The sequence below is a fragment of the Salmo trutta genome, chromosome 37 (genome assembly GCF_901001165.1).
Source record: "Salmo trutta chromosome 37, fSalTru1.1, whole genome shotgun sequence".
Classification (NCBI taxonomy): Eukaryota; Metazoa; Chordata; class Actinopteri; order Salmoniformes; family Salmonidae; genus Salmo; species Salmo trutta.
The window spans coordinates 18,259,705-18,282,781 of NC_042993.1; the positions used below are offsets into that span (position 1 = coordinate 18,259,705).

Here is a 23,077-nt window from a genome sequence, read left to right on the forward strand (position 1 = left end):
CCCCCTCCCCCCCAAAGGTGCGGACTCCGGCCGCAAAACCTGACTCTGAAGGGGAGGGTCCGGGTGGGCCTTCTTACGGCGGCGGCTCAGGTGCGGGACGTGGCCTCCGCTCCACCCTCGGCGTCGCCCACTTAGGTGGCGCCCCTGGCCGCGCCGGAGGACTGGTGGGCGACCCTGACTGCGGGCGATTCTGGCTGCGCCCGGCTGGCGGGCGACCCTGGCTGCGCCCGGCTGGCGGGCGTCCCTGGCTGCGCCCGGCTGGCGGGCGTCCCTGGCTGCGCCCGGCTGGCGGGCGTCCCTGGCTGCGCCCGGCTGGCGGGCGACCGGGCGCAGGCACTGGACTCACCAGGCTGGGGAGACCCACAGGAGGCCTGGTCCTGGGAGGAGGCACAGGATAGACCAGGCTGGAGAGACCCACAGGAGGCCTGGTCCTGGGAGGAGGCACAGGATAGACCAGGCTGGAGAGACCCACAGGAGGCCTGGTCCTGGGAGGAGGCACAGGATAAACCAGGCTGGAGCGACCCACTGGAGGCCTGGTCCGAGGAAGAGGCACAGGATAAACCGGGCTGTGGGGGAGCACTGTAGTTCTGGTGCGTAGGCTTGCCACCCAAACTTCAGGCTGAATGCCCACTTTTGCCCGGCACGGGCGGAGCGCAGGCATTGGGCGAACTGAGCCCTCCCAGCGCCCTGGAGACACAGTACGCAGAGCCGGCGCAGGATAGCCTGGACCGAAACGGCGCACTGGAGACCAGACACGCTGAGCTGGCACAATCCGTCCTAGCTCGATGCCTGCTCTCGCATGGCACTTGCGGGGGGCAGTGTCAAGGGGAAACATAACTGTTACACAAGCAAAATACACTTGACTTCAATACATCCTCAAAAACATTCATATTGTTACCTGAGAAGATCCTATATATGAGGGGATACATTCCATAGCTTACTATTATTGTAGCCAGGCTGCCTTGCTAGATACTAGCTCATTTTTACAACTTTGCAATAAGTCAAGTGCAACAATTTTGAAACTGTGTGTCTGTTGGTCACAAGTTCTCCATGGTGATCTCTCTGCTCTTGTCCGCCTGTAACCTCTGTCCTAGTAAACAGTCCTACCTGGTCCCTGTGGCTCAGTTGGTAGAGCATGGTGTTTGCAATGGTGTTTGCAACGCCAGGGTTGTGGGTTCGATTCCCACGGGGGGCCAGTACGAGAAAAAAAAAATGTATGAAATGAATTGAAATGTATGCATTCACTACTGTAAGTCGCTCTGGATAAGAGCGTCTGCTAAATGACCAAAATGTAAATGTCTCTCAAAAGGTGAAATGCTTTTACAGGTTGAGGAGCTTAATATGATAGTAGAAACAAGATCATAGGTCCATCACAGCCTGATCCAGCCTTCCAGGAATCTAAACTCAGACCATCTCCTGTGCATGAGGCGCTTTGAGGGTGCTTCACACCGTTAATCGTGTTAGAGTTCAGAGCCGCTCTGACTATTGTAACATATGTCCGCAACTCGAAAACAGCCAAAGCAATGAGGTTCGTAAATATGTAATAATGAACCATCGGACTATGGCTGCTACATAGCTGTGGACTTAGTATTGAGCTCAAGAGTCTGTGTTAAATAGTATTGTGGTTAGTTTAATGTTTTAGTGTACTGAATAGACTAGGCATATTCCTTGGAAACAGAGGTTGGCCTACTTGCTAAAGTAGTTTCCATTTGTCAAGATGGCTTACTGTTTCAGTTTATACTGACTGTAAAATGTAAATAGGATTCCGCAGGCCTAAACTCTGAAGAAATAAGTGACATTTAAAGATGCACTATGCAGAAATTGCTCCGCCATTTCCTGGTTGCTACAAAGGGTACCACTTTACTTGAAACCCAGCATCATAACACGTTATGACACGGTCATAACCATGTCATAACAGCTGACATAACTTGTTATAATATGGTCATAACACTGTCATGACACATTATGTTTATGCTATATATATATATTTTTTTTAATTGGCCATTTTAAGTGATTGTAATTGTGCACATATTGATGTCAGACATGCACCTACCCCAATGCTGTGTTTCTGATGACTGGGATGAATGCAGCAGCAGATTTCAGGAGCAGGACAAGACACCCTCTTTTTGACTGATGACTGATATACCGGGATGTATGGCATTATCTGGCATTATGATGCTCATAATGCTTCTTGACAGTGTCATAAAGTGTATTTTCTTAGTCCAAGTGACCCAGGATGGCCATAATGCTTCATGACAGTGTTATTTAAAATATGATGAGAAAGCATGACTGTAAAGATTTCATTACAACAACTAAGGATTTAAGAAACAAACCTTCAAATGAAAGGAAACTTCTTGAACGGGAAAAACACATTTTAATAAATGTGGATTTTGACATTTTTATGTAGGTGTCATAACCAGCCATAAAATAACGCAATATATGTCACAACATGTGTAAATATGTGTCATGACAGTGTTATGACCATATTATGACAGGTTATGACAAGTTATGTCAGTTATGACCGTGTCATACTGGGTGTCAAGTAAAGTGTTACCAAAATGGTAATAGTTTGCCTAATTTCAGTTTGTGACAAAACAAGCAAGTATAGTGTAGATAATCATTGTACCATCTAAACTGCTGTGAAATATATTTTCAATAACCAAAAATATTGTATTTTCAGCTGTTTGAAGCTGGTGTACAAAACTAAATTTAAGCTAGGGATGCATAGAAATAGTGCACATAGATCTGCCGCTTCAAAAAGTGACATACTGCAGGTTTAAAAGATTCAAAGAATTGAACTGCCTAGAATACGATTACAAGGAAAATCTCTATGGAAATGACAGGTTAAATACAAATGTTCAATGTGAAGCAGCACATTATAACATTGCTCATAGAAGCATGAGTCAAAGTTCTGCAGAGAGAAATATATATATAGGTTAGCTATAGGTTTATAATTTGGTCGGCAGCTATGTTGACTCTGTTTGTGTCCCGAATGGCATCCTATCCCCCATGTTGTGCACTACTTTTGACCAGGGCCCATAGGGCTCTGGTCAAAATAAGTGCACTATGTAGTGAATATCATGCCATTTGTGACTAAGGCTCTGGCTTCACGCTGCTGTAGCCATTAAAGCTGATCTTATTCCCTGAAACACATCAGTCTTTGCAGAGCAGTACATTCTTTCGCCTTGAGTTTTATATGTGTTTTTAGAGTGAATGAAGTGGGGATTTTTCTGGCAGAAGCATATGGTTTTCTGTTCCTGGAAGTCAAGCTTTCTTGTTCTGGTTTTTCTTGGAAGTAAATAGGGAGATTCAAAAATCTGGTTCTTTTACTTTATTTTTGAGACACTGACCGACAGGAAAGGTTTGGGTTGAGCTGCGTTTGTTGAATCAGGATGCATTTTAGGCATCTAGTGGGTTACAAGACAAATGTGCCCTGACTTGTAAAAGAAGTTCAGTGTTTCAAAGACTCTCTCTCTCCACCAGAGAAACCTCAATGGAAACCGTAGGCTTATCTACATAAACATACAGCAATAAAATCTGCTATTTAAATTGGTATTTGACTTTACCATTATGTTGCAGGGCTAAGTATCCTACAGAATTAGGCTACTAGACTAGGAGTTCGGCGTCATCTAGCAGTAGAGTAGGCCATTTCACCCTAGCCTCTAGTCCACAATACATCCATGCACTTGTATTTAGGTTAGCATGCAATGAAACTCTATGACAATTGGACCACATATTGTTATTGTTTTTATTCAGGAGAGTTAAACAATGTGACTTTTGAACGTAATAGAATGACCAATGGAAGTTCAAGGTGGGAGAAATTGTGACATTTTCTGGAATGTGAGGTAGCATTTAAATGATCCTTAGTGTGAGGATTAGGCTGGTTTTATAGAGAGCTAACATTTAGGAAATGCCTCATGAAAGTTAGTAATGCACTATGCAAAACCACAACATCAGTTATTGAGGAAAGTGAACCAGTGTTGAGTATTATGAATACGCCTACCAGAATAGAACTAAGGCCTAAACATGAATAGGCCCCTACTTGTTCAGCGAGGTAGCCCTGCATATGGAAAGAGGCTGTGTTTATTTTATATTCTAGTGGGTGTACTGGGTGTGTTAGTGCCGGACGATAGCAATACAGGAATGACGTACAGTAGCCTACTGTACTTAACAGCTGTTAGGCTATTCTATATCCACCCATTACTGTGGAAACAAATAATAGGCCACACCTATTCTCATTCTCATCCTCTCTGTGTGTCTCCAAAGAGACAGCACAGTGTGGAAAGTCCAAATTGAACTCTTGATCTTCTTACTTAATTATGTAGGCTAATAAGGAACTCAAATTGCTCTCAGGGTGTTTAAGAACATTCTATTCTAACAGACTAGCCTTGACGAGGACTGTCAGCAAATCAATAGTTTTTATCGCACATAACACAACAGTTATTTTTTCATCCGAAAGCATAGTGCTTCTTCTTAGCAAAGCCCCATGAAGGACCCATGTGTGATTATTGTGTCAGGCACTCCCCTTTCAACACCACAACCCTAACATTGGCCTTGTCGTGACCTTGTTCAAACCCCTAACCTCAGCCTGAACCATACCACTGACCCTGTTCTTAACCCTTAACCCTGACCTTATCTTGGCCCCTACCTTAGTCCTGGTCCCATATCTCCCTTATATCTGCCCCTTTTTATAAACCTGACCCCAACTTTACTATGACCCCTCTCTACGTACTAACCCTTGCCTACGTTTGAGTTTGTGGCAGAGTAGATCATAGAAAAATCTGAATTATTCTATTAATTCTATTTCTATGGTGTAGAATGTAGGTGGCCATGTTTTGAGATAGCATCACTAAAACAAAGTGTTGTAGTTGCACTTTATTTACCGCTTTAAACCCAACATATAGTGGTTAGGTCAATAGTTTCATCTCAGAGTGTCTGAATTAAGCTGGTGTTCGATTGTGTAGAGTTTATTTATTGAAGTGGGCTCCTTCAAGTTGTGAATCATACTTACTGAGGGTCGACCATGAAAACCAGTGTTCAAAATAACGAAAGACTGTTCGAGCCTCCAAGAAGACACAGTGTTCTCTGGGAGCATGTGTTTCTGTGGGAAGCCCTGTAATGGTATCAAGTTCTCTGCTACTTGTTGTTTAGGCCTACATCTGAGGCAGAACAAAGCAAAGTTGCTTTAAAGAAAACAACTAGCCTATCTACCGAACAACTAGCATAAACACTGGGGAGAACTCTGAACATTGGCTTTCAACGCTGTGGTTCACCCAGTGGATCGCTTTTCACACCTGTACTGTCTCCTCTGGACACAGTTCTACTGAACACATTCTATGGTTCTACTGAACACATTCAATGCCTGGATTAATATCCTATAGACTGAGACACGAGTCCTTCTGCTGTGGACTAACAGGGAAAGCAGACCGGACGAGTTTCGTGCGCAAGTGTCACAATATAAATTAACGTGTCCATGTTATTCACTCATTTTATCCATGCACATCAACGAGTGCCTGTGTTGCCGAATGCTAAAATACGCGCAGCAATCTTCTCATTGGTTTTCACAAGCACACAAAGCATACATGCTTGAAAGATGAAAGAGGAGAGTTAATCAAAGATAACTAACTAAAAACTAACTAGGCTTCCCCTTTTATCTGTGGATTAATCATCGGAGTATATAAACACACAATTTGTATGACTCCTGCTCAAAACTTTACAAAGATTCAGCAAAAAAAAGGACCATATGCATTTCAGGTAAAATAACAACCCCAATGTTCATCTCCTAGGACAAACTAGCTAGCAATAGCTTACTACAACAGTAACTGCTTCCTAGGCCTTGACTGAAGACAACAGCTTACTGCCACAGTAACTGCTTCCTAGGCCTTGACTGAAGACAACTGCTTACTGCTACAGTAACTGCTTCCTAGGCTTTGACTGAAGACAACAGCTTACTGCCACAATAACTGCTTCTTAGGCCTTGACTGAAGACAACCGCTTACTGCTACAGTAACTGGGAGTCTCCCGAGTGGCGCACTACAGACCCTGGTTCGATTCCAGGTTGTATCACAACCGGCTGTGATTGGGAGTCCCATAGAGCGGTGCACAATTGGCCCAGCATCATTGTAAATAAGAATTTGTTCTTAACTAACTTGCCTAGTTAAATAAAAAATCAAAACTGCTTCCTAGGCCTTGACTCAAGACAACAGCTTACTGCAACAGTAAATGCTTCCAAGCCCTTGAAAGAAGACAACTGCTTACTGCAACGCTAACTGCTACTGAAGACAACAGCTTAGTATGGAGTCTTCTTAATCAACCCAGAAGCTGATTCTAGTTCATTAGTCTCTTTGCCATAATCTCATATCCAGCCTAAAACATGGGGTGGTTGGGTGGAAGAAGAGGCAACTTGGTATGTTGCCTCTTCATGGTAGTGCCCTGCGCTGCTCTGAGGGGATGCTCTGGTTTAGACCGGCAGGAGGAGAGCCAAGTATAGGCCTGTACACACACATACACACACACACACGCGCTTGGGCGTACATGCACTGCAATGAGATTGTGTTGTTTTTTTAACCTCATGATTGACCAGATTGATACTTCATACAATACGGTCTTATCCAAATGAAGGTACCTCTGCGTGTTAGACTAGATAGACAAAGACAAACCCAGTGTTATGATGTGATGCTGAAGTTGTGAATAAATGCTTTTGGCATATGACTGCTATGTTGGCTTTTTTCTCAGCAGGACAATGTAGACCGAGCCTCCAATCACAGACCAGCAGATCTAATTGGGCCGAGTTTCCAGAAGTCAACCAACCGGAACTCTCCTAACCATCAAGGTTGGTGTTCTTAGAATGTCAGTACTTAGAAATTGGCATGGAAATATTCATTTGATTATTGTGTCACAGCTCAAATTATTTGACAGATGTAGACTAGTTTTATGGTGTAAGTATTGATGGTCTGTCAGTACATTTCCAGAAGTAGGATGTCACATATTTGAGGCTGCATAATTGACCTCAGAAAACAAAGACAACTGTTTAATAATAATAATCACAGTTTTTTCCTCTGAGAATACTAATGTCACTAACAAGATTATGTTCTGAGATGCGGCCTATTTGTATTGGAATTGCAGCTTCAGAGATTTGCAGTCTCATTTTCTGTATTCCAGTTTAATTGTGTGTGTGTGTGTGTCTTTTCAGTGTTTGTTTGTGCATGCGTGCACGCTTTGATATGGGTGGGGGTTACTGTTGATGCATTTTATGGCAGAGGGCTCCGTTGCTCATTAAATTCAGATTAGGATGTATATTCTGGGGCTCTTCCGCTGTAAACATTTCAGCAGTTCAAAGGGGGATTTGTAAAGACATGGGGTGCCATTATAATTAAGCTTTCAATCTAATTGTGCTATACAAATTTCATCCATGATAATCGGAGCATGAGATTTACGCACAATATTGCCCCAGCATGGGATGTAAGTAAAGCTTGAAGGTTTTTGAACTGTCTGGTAGTGGATGAGAAAGCTTGGTGCTGTCGTGGAAATAAATGGAGCGGAAATTACATTGTAATTTTTTTACTGTCAAGGGAGAGCACTGCACTGGAATTTATGAATGGGGAAACATTCCATTACAAGTGATCTATAATAATATGAGAGTTAGGGTAAAAGAATGCTAGAAAAGAACGCTTTGTAAAAAATATATTTGCCACAAAATGTTTATGTGCCAAGACCTCCCTCCCTCCATAATATCAAGATCAGATTGAGGGAATAAATAAATTAATAATGGAATGCATTGATAACCATTGTATACTTTAAACATTTTTACATTTACATTTTAGTCATTTAGCAGACGCTCTTATCCAGAGCGACTTACAGTAGTGAATGCATACATTTCATGTCATGCATTTATTTATTTATTTATTATTATTAAAATTATTATTATTATTATTTTTTGTACTGGCCCCCCGTGGGAATCGAACCCACAACCCTGGCGTTGCACACACCATGCTGGCGTTGCAAACACCATGCTCTACCAACTGAGCCACAGGGATGACCATGAAAGGCAACTGTTCATTGTTTAGACCGTTGAAACTATACATTTAAACATTGGTCAATATTATTGATAACGCATTGTCTAATATCCATATAGATTTAACTTTTTTTTTAACTGTTCGAGTATCAAATAAAAAACAAACAGTATCTTTAGTACACAAGGCGCACACTGGGAAAAAAATATGTGCACATTTACAGTTGAAGTTGGTAGTTTACATACACTTAGGTTGGAGTCATTAAAACTAGTTTTTCAACCACTCCACACATTTCTTGTTAACAAACTGTAGTTTTGGCAAGTTGGTTAGGACATCTACTTTGTGGATGACACAAGTAATTTTTCCAAGAATTGTTTACAGACAGATTATTTCACTTATAATTCACTGTATCACAATTCCAGTGGGTCAGAAGTTTACATACAATCAAGTTTACATGATTTTTCAACGCCGATGCCGATTATTGGAGGACCCAAAAAAACCGTTACCGATTAGTCTCCCGATTAAAAAAATATATATATATTTTTTAATATTGACAATTACAACAATACTGAATGAACACTTATTTTAACTTAATATAATACATCAATAAAATCAATTTAGCCTCAAATAAATAATGAAACATGTTCAATTTGGTTTAAATAATGCAAAAACAAAGTGTTGGAGAAGAAAGTAAAAGTGCAATATGTGCCATGTAAGAAAGCTAATGTTTAAGTTCCTTGCTCAGAACATGAGAACATATGAAAGCTGGTGGTTCCTTTTAACATGAGTCTTCAATATTCCCAGGTAAGAAGTTTTAGGTTGTAGTTATTATAGGAATTATAGGACTATTTCTCTCTATACCATTTGTATTTCATATACCTTTGACTATTGGATGTTCTTATAGGCACTTTAGTATTGCCAGTGTAACAGTATAGCTTCCGTCCCTCTCCTCGCCCCTACCTGGGCTCGAACCAGGAACGCATCGACAACAGCCACCTTCGAAGCATCGTTACCCATCGCTCCACAAAAAAGCAAGGGGAACAACTACTCCAAGTCTCAGAGCGAGTGATGTCACCGATTGAAACGCTATTAGCGTGCACCCCGCTAACTAGCTAGCCATTTCAAATCGGTTACACCAGCCTAATCTCGGGAGTTGATAGGCTTGAAGTGATAAACAGCTCAATGCTTGAAGAATTGCGAAGAGCTGCTGGCAAACGCACGAAAGTGCTGTTTGACTGAATGCTTACGAGCCTGCTGCTACCTACCACCGCTCAGTCAGACTGCTCTATCAAATATCAAATCATAGACTTAACTATAACATAATAACACACAGAAATATGAGCCTTTGGTCATTAATATGGTCAAATCCGGAAACTATCATTTCGAAAACAAAACGTTCCGTGAAATACGGAACCGTTTGGGTGGCATCCCTAAGTCTAAATATTGCTGTTACATTGTACAACCTTCAATGTTATGTCATAATTATGTACAATTCTGGCAAATTACGGTCTTTGTCATGAATAAATGGACTTCACACAGTTCGCAACGAGCCAGGCGGCCCAAACTGCTGCATATACCCTGACTGCTTGCGCGGAACGCAAGAGAAGTGACACAATTTCCCTAATTATAAGAAATTCTTGTTAGCAGGCAATATGAACTAAATATGCAGGTTTAAAAATATATACTTGTGTATTGATTTTAAAGTGTCACGTCCTGACCAGCAGATGGAGCTAGTGTTTTAGTTTTTGGGTCAGGACGTGGCAGGTTTGTGTTTGTATATGTTGGGTTGATGATTGGGACTTCCAATTGAAGGCAGGTGTGTATAGTTGCCTTTGATTGGAAGTCCTATATAGGTGTGTGTGTTTGTCTTTGGGGTTGTGGGGAATTGTTTTTAAACTGCGTGTATAGCCTGTAAAACTGCTACTGTTGTCACCGTCATTGGGTTTTTCAAGTGGATGCTCTACTCCTTTTTTTGGTAATAAATAACCATGAGTATTCACATACCTGCTGCGCCGTGGTCCATTCATGAAGACAACTGTGACAGAACCACCCACCTTCACAGGACCAAGCAGCGGAAGAAGGCTGGCAAGGACTGGGAGACCGAGAGGCACCCCCAAGAATTTTTTAGGGGGGGGCACAAGGGCTGTGTGACGGAGCTGCCCGCCAGTCAACAGTCGTCGGAGCTGCCCGCCAGTCAACAGTCGTCGGAGCTGCCCGCCAGTCAACAGTCGTCAGAGCTGCCCGCCAGTCAACAGTCGTCAGAGCTGCCCGCCAGTCAACAGTCGCCGGAGCTGCCCGCCAGTCAACAGTCGCCGGAGTGGCCAGACTGCCCTGAACTGCCGGAGTGGCCAGACTGCCCTGAACTGCCGGAGTGGCCAGACTGCCCTGAACTGCCGGAGTGGCCAGACTGCCCTGAACTGCCGGAGTGGCCAGACTGCCCTGAACTGCCGGAGTGGCCAGACTGCCCTGAACTGCCGGAGTGGCCAGACTGCCCTGAACTGCCGGAGTGGCCAGACTGCCCTGACTGTCCCGAGCTGCCAGACTGCCCAGACTGTCCCGAGCTGCCAGACTGCCCAGACTGTCCCGAGCTGCCAGACTGCCCAGACTGTCCCGAGCTGCCAGACTGCCCAGACTGTCCCGAGCTGCCAGACTGCCCAGACTGTCCCGAACTGCCAGACTGCCCAGACTGTCCCGAGCTGCCAGACTGCCCCGAACTGCCAGAGTGGCCCGACTGCCTGGAACGGCCAGAACCGGAGCCACCTCCAGGATAGGTGGGTTGGGGAAGGAGGGTGTAGCACAGTGCCGTCGGTGACGGCAGCCACCCTCCCTTCCCTCCCTTATTGTTTAGGGGTTATTGTTTATGGGTTTTTTGTTGGTGTTTTTCTGTTGGTAGGTGCATTCCGGGGACTGCACCTTGAGGGGGGGGGGGTACTGTCACGTCCTGACCAGCAGATGGAGCTAGTGTTTTAGTTTTGGGGTCAGGACGTGGCAGGTTTGTGTTTGTATATGTTGGGTTGTTGATTGGGACTTCCAATTGAAGGCAGGTGTGTATAGTTGCCTTTGATTGGAAGTCCTATATAGGTGTGTGTGTTTGTCTTTGGGGTTGTGGGGAATTGTTGTGTGCACTGCGTTTGTTTGAGCCTGCCACACTGTTGCCGTTGTGAGTATTGTTTGTTGTTTTGTTTTTTCTCAAGTGGATACCTTACATGTTTTTATCAGTAATAAACATGAGTATCCACAATCCCGCTGCGCCTTGGTCCTTCTATCTCCCATACGACATATTCGCCGAAGAGTATGACGTATTCTGTGACATAAAGAAAGGCATTGATGTTTATGGTTAGGTGCAACGACAGTGCTAAATCATCACCCATTTGGCGAAGTAGGCTGTGATTTGTTGAGAAATTAACAGGCACCGCATCGATTATATGCAACGCAGGACACGCTAGATAAACTAGTAATATCATCAACCATGTGTAGTTAACTAGTGATTATGTGAAGATTGATTGTTTTTTATAAGTTTAATGCTAGCTAGCAACTTACCTTGGCTTCTTGCTGCCCTCGCGTAACAGGTTGTCAGCCTGCCACGCAGGCTTCTCGTGGAGTGCAATGTAAGGCAGGTGGTTAGAGCGTTGGACTAACAAGGTAAAAATCTGTCGTTCTGCCCCTGAACAAGGCAGTTAACCCACCATTCCTAGGCCGCCATTGAAAATAAGAATGTGTCCTTAACTGACTTACCTAGTTAAATAAAGGTGTAAAAAAAAAAATCTGCCAAATCGGTGTCCAAAAATACCGATTTCCGATTGTTATGAAAACTTGAAACCGGCCCTAATTAATCGGCCATTCCAATTAATCGGTCGACCTCTACTTTAAATAGCTTGGAAAATTCAAGAAAATGATGTCATGGCTTTAGAAGCTTCTGATAGGCTAATTCACATCATTTGAGTCAATTGGAGGTGTGAACCTGTGGATGTATTTCAAGGCCTACCTTCAAACTCAGTGCCTCTTTGCTTGACAACATGGAAAATCAAAAGAAATCAGCCAAGACCTCAGAAAAACAATTGTAGACCTCTACAAGTCTGGTTCATCCTTGGGAGCAATTTCCAAACACCTGAAGGTACCACGTTCATCTGTACAAACAATAGTATGCAAGTATAAACACCATGGGACCACGCAGCCGTCATACCACTCAGGAAGGACGCGTTCTGTCTCCTAGAGATGAACGTACTTTGGTGTGAAAAGTCAAATCAATCCCAGAACAACAGCAAAGGACCTTGTGAAGATGCTGGACTAAACAGGTACAAAAGTATCTATATCCACAGTAAAACGAGTTCTATATCGACATAACCTGAAAGGTCGCTCAGCAAGGAAGAAGCCACTGCTCCAAAATAGGGCTATCTTCTGTATACCACCCCTACCACAACACAACTGATTGGCTCAAAGCATTAAGAAGGAAAAAATTCCACAAATTAACTTTTAACAAGGCACAACTGTTAATTGAAATGCATTCCAGGTGACTACCTCATGAAGCTGGTTGAGAGAATGCCAAGAGTGTGCAAAGATGTCATCAAGGCAAAGGATAGCTACTTTGAAGAGTCTCATCTCAAATATACAGTGATCATCTGACCTCTGTGATTGCCAACAAGGGCTTTGCCACCAAGTACTAGTCATGTTTTGCAGAGGGGTCAAATACTTATTTCCCTCATTTAAAATGCAAATCAATTTATAACATTTTTGACATGCATTTTTCTGGATTTTTTTGTTGTTATTCTGTCTCTCACTGTTCAAATAAACCTACCATTAAAATTATAGACTGATCATTTCTTTGTCAGTGGGCAAACGTACAAAATCAGCAGGGGGTCAAATACCTTTTTCCCTCACTGTAAAAAACACTTTTTTGGTTACTACATGATTTCTTATGTGTTATTTCATAGTTTTGATGTCTTCACTATTATCTAGAAAATAGTAAAAATAAAGAAAAACCCTTGAATGAGTAGGTGTGTCCAAACCTTTGACCGGTACTGTATATTCAGTCAATGAAAAAGAAGTGCTGTTTGAAAATCATTAATTGAAACCATAGAGCTGTTTTATCTGCTTGGCTCTGGCGGGCTCACTCACAGCTGCACTTTGCAGTGGCAAAATATGTGACGCGAGATTGCTACTGCTGCTTGTCCCCTGTTTTTCATGCAAAAAAAGAAGATAAAACGCATAAGAAATATCTTGCTGTATTTTGTTAACGCAGATTTAAAATGTCTATTATTGTAATTTCTGCTCAGCATCAGACTCATTTTGTGCTTCAGTTGTGCTTCTCCACTCAGATGACAATTCACTAACTAGGATTCTATCAGCAGACAGCGCTCTGACAGATGTGTAGTTACTTTTCTGTGTGTAGCTTCCTTTTATCTGGTAAAATGCTAGATTAACTTCAAGCAAAACATTAGATTAGGAAATGGCTGGCTACATTTCTAAGGATAAACATTAGAAATACAGTACAATGGCCATGCGTAGTTTTATTTATTTCATTGTAAGCTCATTTACTTGTGTGGCTGTTAACCAAATAACGTTGGACTTTGATGAAAATTAAGCTATTTTCCGAATAATGTGTTGCACTAATGGTATTTCTGTGAAGTAAAAACGCCCCTGATTACTATTGAATTAAAAAACAAAACACAGACTTTCAACATAAAATGCAGGTTTTTTGATGGTCTGCTTTTTGAAAATGTAGATTTCGGAACTCTAATGCCGATGCCTATCCTGGCGCTCGGGCCAGGTATAGCCAACATCTGTGCACACTCAAGCGTGCACGTTCACACAATAGTGACAAGATGGAGCAACCAGACAGACATGCATAGCTGTGGGAAGTAGGGGTGCTGAAGGTGCTCCAGCACCCACTGAAAAATCAGAATGAAAAAAAAAACGATATACATATTTTAAAATTTTATTCCAAAAGTAGTGCTGGGCCTTTATTAGTCCTGTATGAGCAGACTGATGTAGCGCGGGCAAAAAAAATGAAAACTGCAGTGATTTACTACTGCAGTGGTTATACTTTTGATATATATATATAGCAGGGAATTCATAAACATTGACAAACAATTCACACCATGAAATAAATGAAATAGCACAAATTGGCGGAAGAGTGTGCATGGAGAGAGATGTGCCTAACGCTTTGTCGCCACACCGTATTAGACAAAAAATGTTTGCCTCTGTTTAAAGATCAAGTTTTGACATCAGTTCCAGTATTCGAGTACTCAATTACTCATGGTCATCCCTAAATCCATAGCACAATGTTTATGACAGAAGCTCATACATATTTATGGAATATATTTCTGGTGTTATGACATTGTTGTAGTGCTATAATCCTCTGTGAAATTCCGATCTCCTTTTCCCCAAAACCCACACTTGTGCTTATAGGATTTTAATAGAGCTGAGGGCTAAGACCTACTTTGTGTGTTTGTCATAAACGTCATTGGTGCTTAGGCAGAAAGAACAACAGTCTTTTGTTGGAATGGCACCCTGAATAATTAGATATTTGTCACGGCTGTCGAAAGGAGCGGACCAAAGTGCAGCATGGTTGTAGTTCCACATTTTTTTAAATCTGTGAAACTTTGCAAGACATAAATAATTGAATCGACAAAACAACAAACCGTGACGCAGAGAGAAACAAACACTACTCAAAATATAATAACCCACAAAACCCAGGAAGGAAAACCCCTACTTAAATATGATCTCCAATTAGAGACAACGAGGACCAGCTGCCTCCAATTGGAGATCAACCCAAAACAAAACCAACATAGAAATAGAAAAACTAGAACTTAACTAGAACTTATGGTCAGGACGTGACAATATTTCAGGAATGAGAAGGGTTGAAGCAGTTTTATAGGTTTGCTTTTAAAAGGACAGATATAATTTGTCAACACACACAAATGTACTGTACACATTGACCCGGGTATGGTATGACATGTTCTTATGAGATGTTATAACATTGTTGTGTTAAAGAAATGTCTTGATGTCAAGGTGCAGTTTTGTTGGCTAAATCCTTTTGCAGATGATAATTTTTCAGATAATTAAGTACGAGAATTAGTACTAGGCCGAAATGAGGTGAAAGATTATTTGGGTTTTGCACTGGTACTGTGTGTGTGTGTGTGTGTGTGTGTGTGTGTGTGTGTGTGTGTGTGTGTGTGTGTGTGTGTGTGTGTGTGTGTGTGTGGGGTGCGGTGGGGTGGGGGGTGGGGGTTGTTGTATCATGGTGTTGTGCTGTTAATGGGACTAAAGGTTTTAATTTTCTGGTGTGGTAGTTTTGCCATCATTTCTTACCAGTCCAGTAGTAGTCTACTATTCGTTGCCTTTGCTGCCTTTCACAGCCTTTGCATTCTGCCTTTAGTTCAGTGTTCTTGCTTTAACTATTGACTTACTATTTCCTTTGTTCATACATAGGCTACACTGAAGGCCAGGTGCGGTCTGGTCGCTGAAGGGTTAATATGAGATCTTTATCATACAGGACTGTGGTATGCAGTGAATAATGTGTTTGGGCTCCATTCTTAAAGAAACCTCATGGGACGCTCCCCTTCAAAATGATTGGTTCCTCCTCTCTCTCCCATACATTCCCATGAGTGGGGCTGGGCAGGTGGGAGAGAGATTAGCAGGAGATATCAGATAAACACTGCATCCCAAATGGCACCCTATTTCCTATTTAGTGCACTACTTTTGACCGGAGCCTTATGGGCACTGCTCTGGTCAAAAGTAGTGCACCATTTTAAGGGGATAAGGTGACCTGTGGCCCTTGGTCTAAAGTAGTGCACTATAAGGATAGGGTGTCATTTGGGATGCACCCACTGCTGCTGATACCCTGGCTAGGCTGTTTGTGAGCAGCAGGATCTCATTCTCATTCTCCACCCACTTGCTCACTCCCCACTCCCCATCACAGATTGAACAATGGTGGGCACTCCCTCTCCAGCGAATCTTAACACCAATGCAATGCTTTTAAATCTTTGACGGGGATTGTGCAAGTTCACACTTTGGGAGAAGTGTGGAGAGTCGCGATGCAGCCTTCAGTTATTACATAAGGAGATAAGTCATGGTGGAGTGAAGGAGGCTGGGGTTACTTTCCAAATGGCACCCTATTCCCTATGTAATGCACTATAGGGCTCATAGGGCTCTGGTCAAATGTAGTGCACTATTAAGGGAATAGAGAGCCATTTGGGACTGAATATGGAGGACAAACATAGCTATAGGCTGAGGCTGAATCTCAGGGGCCCCTCTTCAGCAGGGTTGTTGGATCCAGAAACGGCAGGCCTAGGGAGGGGTTGGGCTAGGCCTGGAAAGGCATTCTTCTCCAGGTCCCACCCCCCACCACAAACACTTGATTTGGATTTCTTTCTCTCACTTCTATGAGGCCTTAACAACATCAACTTAGTGAATAATGTTAAAAGGGCCAGAGATAATTAGACACCTGTGATAATCTGAAGTACCCAAAATGGCCACTAGATGTCTTGTGATAGATTACATAAAATCCTTGAAAGATACCAACATTCTGGTAGGTTACTGGTAAACTTAGAAGGTTTTCAGTAATATACTCTCCCTTTGCAAACCTAGGCCGAAGCATAGGGCTGAACCATAGGACTGAAGCATAGGGCTGTACTCAAAATGGCACCCTGACCCAAATGGCACCCTCTTCCCTATATAGTGTACTACTTTTGACCAGAGCCCTATGGACCATAGGGTGCCATTTGGGATGAACAAGACTGATGGCAGGTTGGATGGGGAGCGTCACTGCACAGCTATTTTCAGGTTTCTCCAGAGATGTTTGATTGGGTTCAAGTCTGGGCTCTGGCTGGGCCACTCAAGGACATTCAGAGACTTGTCCCGGCTGTATGCTTAGGCTGTGTGCTTGTCCTGGCTGTGTGCTTAGGGTCGTTGTCCTGTTGGAAGGTGAACCTTCGCCCTAGTCTGAGGTCCAGAGCACTCTGGGGCAAGCTTTCATCAAGGATCTCTCTGTACTTTGCACCGTTCATTTTTCAGGCCAAATAGTTCAATCTTGTTTCTCATGTTCTGAGAGTCCTTTAGGTGCCTTTTGGCAAACTCCAAACGGGCGGTCATGTGCCTTTTACTGAGGACTGTCTTCCGTCAGGTCACTCTACCATAAAGGCCTGATTGTTGGAGTGCTGCAGAGATGGTTGTCCTTCTGGAAGGTTCTCCCATCTCCACATAGGAACTCTGGAGCTCTGTCAGAGTAACCATTGGGTTCTTGGTCACCTCCCTGACCTAGGCCCTTCTCCTCCGATTGCTCAGTTTGGCCAGGCAGCCAGCTCTAGGTGGTTCCAAACTTCTTCCATTTAAGAATGATGGAGGCCACCGCGTTCTTGGGGACTTTCAATACTGCAGACATTTTTTAGTACTCTTCCCCAGATCTGTGCCTCGACACAATCCTGTCTCGGAGCTCTACAGACAGTTCCTTCGACCTCATGGCTTGGTTTTTCGTTTGACATGCACTGTCAACTGTGGGGCCTTATGTAGACAGGTGTGGGCCTTTCCAAATCATGTCCAATCAATTGAATTTACCTCAGGTGGACTCCAATCAAGTTGTAGAAACATATCAAGGATGATCAATGGAAACAGGATGCACATGAGCTCAATTTTGAGTCTCATAGCAAAGGGTCTGAATACTCATGTAAATAAGGTATTTCTGTTTTTAATTTTTCATAAATTTATTGTGTGTAGATTGATGAGGATTTTTAATTATTTAATCAATTTTAGAGTAAGGCTGTAACGTAATAAAATGTGGAAAAAGGGAAGGGTTCTGAATAATTTCAGAATGCACCGTATGTTTGGAATATCAAATTGCAATAAAATTGCCGTATTGAATCACAATACATATAGAATCAGCACTTTAGTATTGTGATCATATCATATCGTGAGGTCCCTGGCAATTCCCAGCCCTAGCTTATACTACTTCATATCTTTCAAATGACGTGTCCGTTATTTAATAGTGTTAACAGATGATCACTCAACAGAAACATTTGCACAAAAGCTTATTTCTCTCAAATGTATATCCCTGTTAATGAGGATTTCCCCTCTGACAGGTATGGAATAACAAGAAACTGATTAAACAGCATGATCATTAAACAGATGCACCTTGTGCTGGGGACAATAATAGGCCACTCTAAAATGTGCAGTTTTGTCACACAACTTAATGCCACAGATGTTTGAGGGAGCTGGCAATTGGCATGCTAACTGCAGGAATGTCCACCAGAGCTGTTGCCAGAGAATTTAATGTTAATGATTTCTCTACCATAAGCTGCCTCCATCATTTTACATAATTTGGAAGTACATCATAACCGCAGACCATGTGTATGGCGTCGTATAGGCGAGCGGTTTTCTGATGTCAACGTTGTGAACAGAGTGCCCTATGGTTGCGGTGGGGTTATGGTATGGGCAGGCATAAGCTACGGAGAATGAACACAATTGGATTTTATCGAAGGCATTCCGAATGCACAGAAATACAATATTTTTGAAGGTATCTGTGACCAAAAGATGCATATCTGTATTCCCATTCATGTGAAATCCATAGATTAGGGCCTAATGAATTTATTTCAATTGACTGATTTTCTAGTCATCCAAGATGGCGTAGCAGTCAGACCTCTTTGTCTTTGTCCTGTCGTGTCCCTTGCATATATCTTTTTACATCTTTTTCTTACATATCTTTTAAAAATATTTTCCTAAACCTCAACTTCTAAATACTCTCCTGCAACCCGCCTCACCCAATGTGGCGTGGATCAGTTTTTTTCTAAAGTATTTCTATTTACTTCTGATCTGGAATCCCTCAACTGAAGCTAGCCAGCTAACTACCTACCAGCTATCAGTCAGCAAACCATTGCTAGCGGTCATCAGCTAACCTTTAGCTCGGAAAGCTCTCGCCAGTTCGAACAACGTGACTCAAACCAGAGCATAACGGACCTATTATTATTATTATTTATTTTTTTCCCCCCATATCCCCAGTTTCCTACCGCAAACTTTGAACAATTTCATCTGGATCTTCGCAACTAGCTAACCGTAATCCCGGGTGACTACTCCTGGCTAGCGTTTCCATCCCGGAGCAAGCACCAATTAGCCTGAAGCTAGCCCGGCCAGGGCTCCTGTGCTACCACCGAAGCCCACTCCTGGGCTACAATATCCGGACCCCTTCTACTGCCGGTACGGGGCACGGTACCCCGCCGATCCTCTACGACTGGAATACCGACATAATCTGCCCGAGGATTCCAACAGGCCCCTCAGGCGCGACGTCCGCTGAAGGCCCATTCTGCTAACCGCGGCCTACTAGCTACCTAGAGCTACTTGGAACCCTACTAATTCCATGACTGGTCTATCGATGTCACCGCACGAAGAGGTAAAAACAGACCCACCCCCATCGCGACGTCTCCCAAAGGCTAGCTTGCTAGCCCCGGTCTGCTAACTGCTAGCTTGCCTGCCCCGGTCTGCTAACTGCTATCCCCGGTCTGCCAACTGCTTGCTTGCTAACCCAGTCTGCTAACTGCTAGCTTGCCTGCCTCGGTCAGCTAACTGCTAGCCCCGGTCTGCCAACTGCTTGCTTGCTAACCCGGTCTGCTAACTACTAGCTTGTCAGCCCCGGTCTGCTAACTGCTAGCTTGTTTAGCCCCGGCCTACTAACTGTTAGCTTGTTAGTATCGGCCTGCTAACTGTCTGAATCGCCGTGTCCCCAGTCAGCCCAACCACTCACTGGACCCATATGTTCACTTGGCTACGCATGCCTCTCTCTAATATCAATATGCCTCTTCCATTACTGTCCTGGTTAGTGATTACTGTCTTATTTCACTGTAGAGCCTCTAGCCCTGCTCAATATGCCTTAACCAACCATGTTGTTCCACCTCCTACATATGCGATGACATCACCTGGTTTAAACGTCTCTAGAGACTATATCTTTCTCATCATTACTCGATGCCTAGGTTTACCTCCAATGTACTCGCATCCTACCTTACCTTTGTCTGTACACTATGCCTTGAATCTATGCTATCGTGCCCAGAAACCTGCTCCTTTTACTCTCTGTTCCAAACGTGCTAGACGGCCAGTTCGTATAGCCTTTAGCCGTACCCTTATCCTACTTCTCCTCTGTTCCTCTGGTGATGTGGAGGTTAATCCAGGTCCTGCAGTGCCTAGCTCCACTCCCCAGGTGCTCTCATTTGTTGACTTCTGTAACCGTAAAAGCCTTGGTTTCATGCATGTTAACATTAGAAGCCTACTCCCTAAGTTTGTTTTACTCACTGCTTTAGCACACTCTGCCAACCCAGAAGTCTTAGCCATGTCTGAATCCTGGCTTAGAAAAAAACACCAAAAACCCTGAAATCTCCATCACTAACGATAACATTTTCCGCCAAGATAGAACTGCCAAAGGGGGCGGTGTTGCATTCTACTGCAAAGATAGCCTGCAGAGTTCTGTATTACTATCCAAGTCTGTACCCAAATAATTCGAGCTTCTACTTCTAAAAATTCACCTTTCCAGAAACAAGTCTCTCACTGTTGCTGCTTGCTATAGACCTCCCTCTGCCCCCAGCTGTGCCCTCGATACCATACGTGAATTGATTGCCCCCGTCTATCTTCTGAGCTCGTGCTACTAGGTGACCTAAACTGGGACATGCTTAACACCCCGGCCATCCTACAATCTAAGCTTGATGCCCTCAATCTCTCACACAAATTATCAATGAACCTACCAGGTACAACCCCAAATCCGTAAACACAGGCACCCTCATAGATGTCATCCTAACTAACTCGCCCTCCAAATACACCTCTGCTGTTTTCAATCAAGATCTCAGCGATCACTGCCTCATTGCCTGCATCCGTAATGGGTCTGCGACCAAACGACCACCCCTCATCACTGTCAAACGCTCCCTAAAACACTTCTGCGAGCAGGCCTTTCTAATCGACCTGGCTGGGGTATCCTGGAATGACATTGACCTCATCCCGTCAGTAGATGATGCCTGGCTATTCTTTAAAAGTGCCTTCCTCACCATCTTAAATAAGCATGCCCCACTCAAAAAAACGTAGAACTAGGAATAGATATAGTCCTTGGTTCACTCCAGACCTGTCTGCCCTTGACCAGCACAAAAACATCCTGTGGCGTTCTGCATTAGCATCGAATAGCCCTCGTGATATGCAACTTTTCAGGGAAGTTAGGAACAAATATACACAGGCAGTTAGAAAATTTGCATCCTGTAGTACTAACTCTAAAAGGTTCTGGGACACTAAGGTCCATGGAGAATAAGAGCACCTCCTCCCAGCTGCCCACTGCTCTGAGGCTAGGAAACACTCTTACCACTGATAAATCCACTATAATTGAGAATTTCAATAAACATTTCTCTACGGCTGGCCATGCTTTCCACCTGGCTACCTGTACCCCGGTCAACTGCCCGGCACTCTCCACAGCAACCCGCCAAAGCCCCCACCATTTCTCCTTCACCCAAATCCAGATAGCTGATGTTCTGAAAGGCCCATACAAATCAGCCAGGCTAGACAATCTGGACCCTCTTTTTCTAAAATGATCTGCCGAAATTGTTTGCAACCCCTATTGCTAGCCTGTTCAACCTCTCTTTCGTATCGTCTGAGATTCCCAAAGATTGGAAAGCTGCCGCGGTCATCCCCCTCTTCAAAGGTGACACTCTAGACCCAAACTGCTACAGACCTATATCTATGCTACCCTGTCTTTCTCAGGTCTTCGAAAGCCAAGTTAACAAACAGATTACTCTGGGCGGCTCTGACTTAGAATACGTGGACAACTACAAATACCTGGGTGTCTGGTTATACTGTAAACTCTCCTTCCAGACTCACATTAAGTATCTCCAATCCAAAATTAAATCTAGAATCGGCTTCCTATATCGCAACAAAGCATCCTTCACTCATGCTGCCAAACATACCCTCGTAAAACTGACCATCCTACCGATCCTCGACTTCGGTGATGTCATCTATAAAATAGCCTCCAACACTCTACTCAACAAACTGGATGCAGTCTATCACAATGCCATCCGTTTGGTCACCAAAGCCCCATACACTACCCACCATTGCAACCTGTACGCTCTCGTTGGTTGGCCCTCGCTTCATACTCGTCGCCAAACCCACCGGCTACAGGTTATCTACAAGTCTCTGCTAGGTAAAGCCCTGCCTTATCTCAGCTCACTGGTCTCCATAGCAGCACCCACCCGTAGCACCCGCTCCAGCAGGTATATCTCACTGGTCACCCACAAAGCCAATTCCTCCTTTGGTCGTCTTTCCTTCCAGTTCTCTGCTGCCAATGACTGGAACGAACTGCAAAAATCTCTGAAGCTGGAGACTCATATCTCCCTCACTAGCTTTAAGCACTAGCTGTCAGAGCAGCTCACAGATCACTGCACCTGTACATAGCCCATCTGTAAACAGCCCATTTATCTACCTACCTCATCCCATACTGTATATATTTATTTATCTTGCTCCTTTGCACCCCATTATCTCTACTTGCACATTCATCTTCTGCACATCTACCATTCCAGTGTTTAATTGCTATATTGTAATTACTTCGCCACCATGGCCTATTTATTGCCTTAACTTACCTCATTTGCACTCACTGTATATAGACTTTTTGTTTTATTTTGTTCTACTGCATTATTGACTGTATGTTTTGTTTATTCCATGTGTAACTCTGTGTTGTTGTATGTGTCGAATTGCTATGCTTTATCTTGGCCAGGTCGCAGTTGCAAATGAGAACTTGTTCTCAACTAGCCTACCTAGGTGAAATTAAAAATAAAAATAAATAATATGATCTGTAACTCAGTAGAATCTTTTAATTGTTGCATGTTGCATTTATATTTTTGTTCAGTGTAATTTATATTTAACGACTTTGTTTATGCGCCAGAAGTTGAAAGACAACAGCAACAGATTGACTGAGCCCCCGTTTCCAGGCTACATACAGTGTACATTAGGTGTAAACCAGGATATTTCATGCTGAAAACCTGATATTAAACACCAATAGTATTCACTAAGTTTTTCATTGTGTTTTTTATTTTAAAGTCATCTTATTTTATTATTTG

General features: G+C 43.3%; 1 protein-coding gene across 4 annotated transcripts in view; it reads left to right on the top strand.

The window, feature by feature from the left end:
* Positions 1 to 23,077, top strand: part of LOC115176393 (growth factor receptor-bound protein 10) — a 100,870-nt gene that overhangs the window by 35,046 nt on the left and 42,747 nt on the right. For 2 of the 4 annotated variants that reach the window (XM_029736413.1, XM_029736411.1), the window contains one exon: positions 6,736 to 6,832. In XM_029736413.1, coding sequence (XP_029592273.1) covers positions 6,736 to 6,832 — 97 coding nt within the window. The remainder of the gene's footprint in view (positions 1 to 6,735; positions 6,833 to 23,077) is intronic. The other 2 variants (XM_029736414.1, XM_029736412.1) reach the window with 1 other exon arrangement.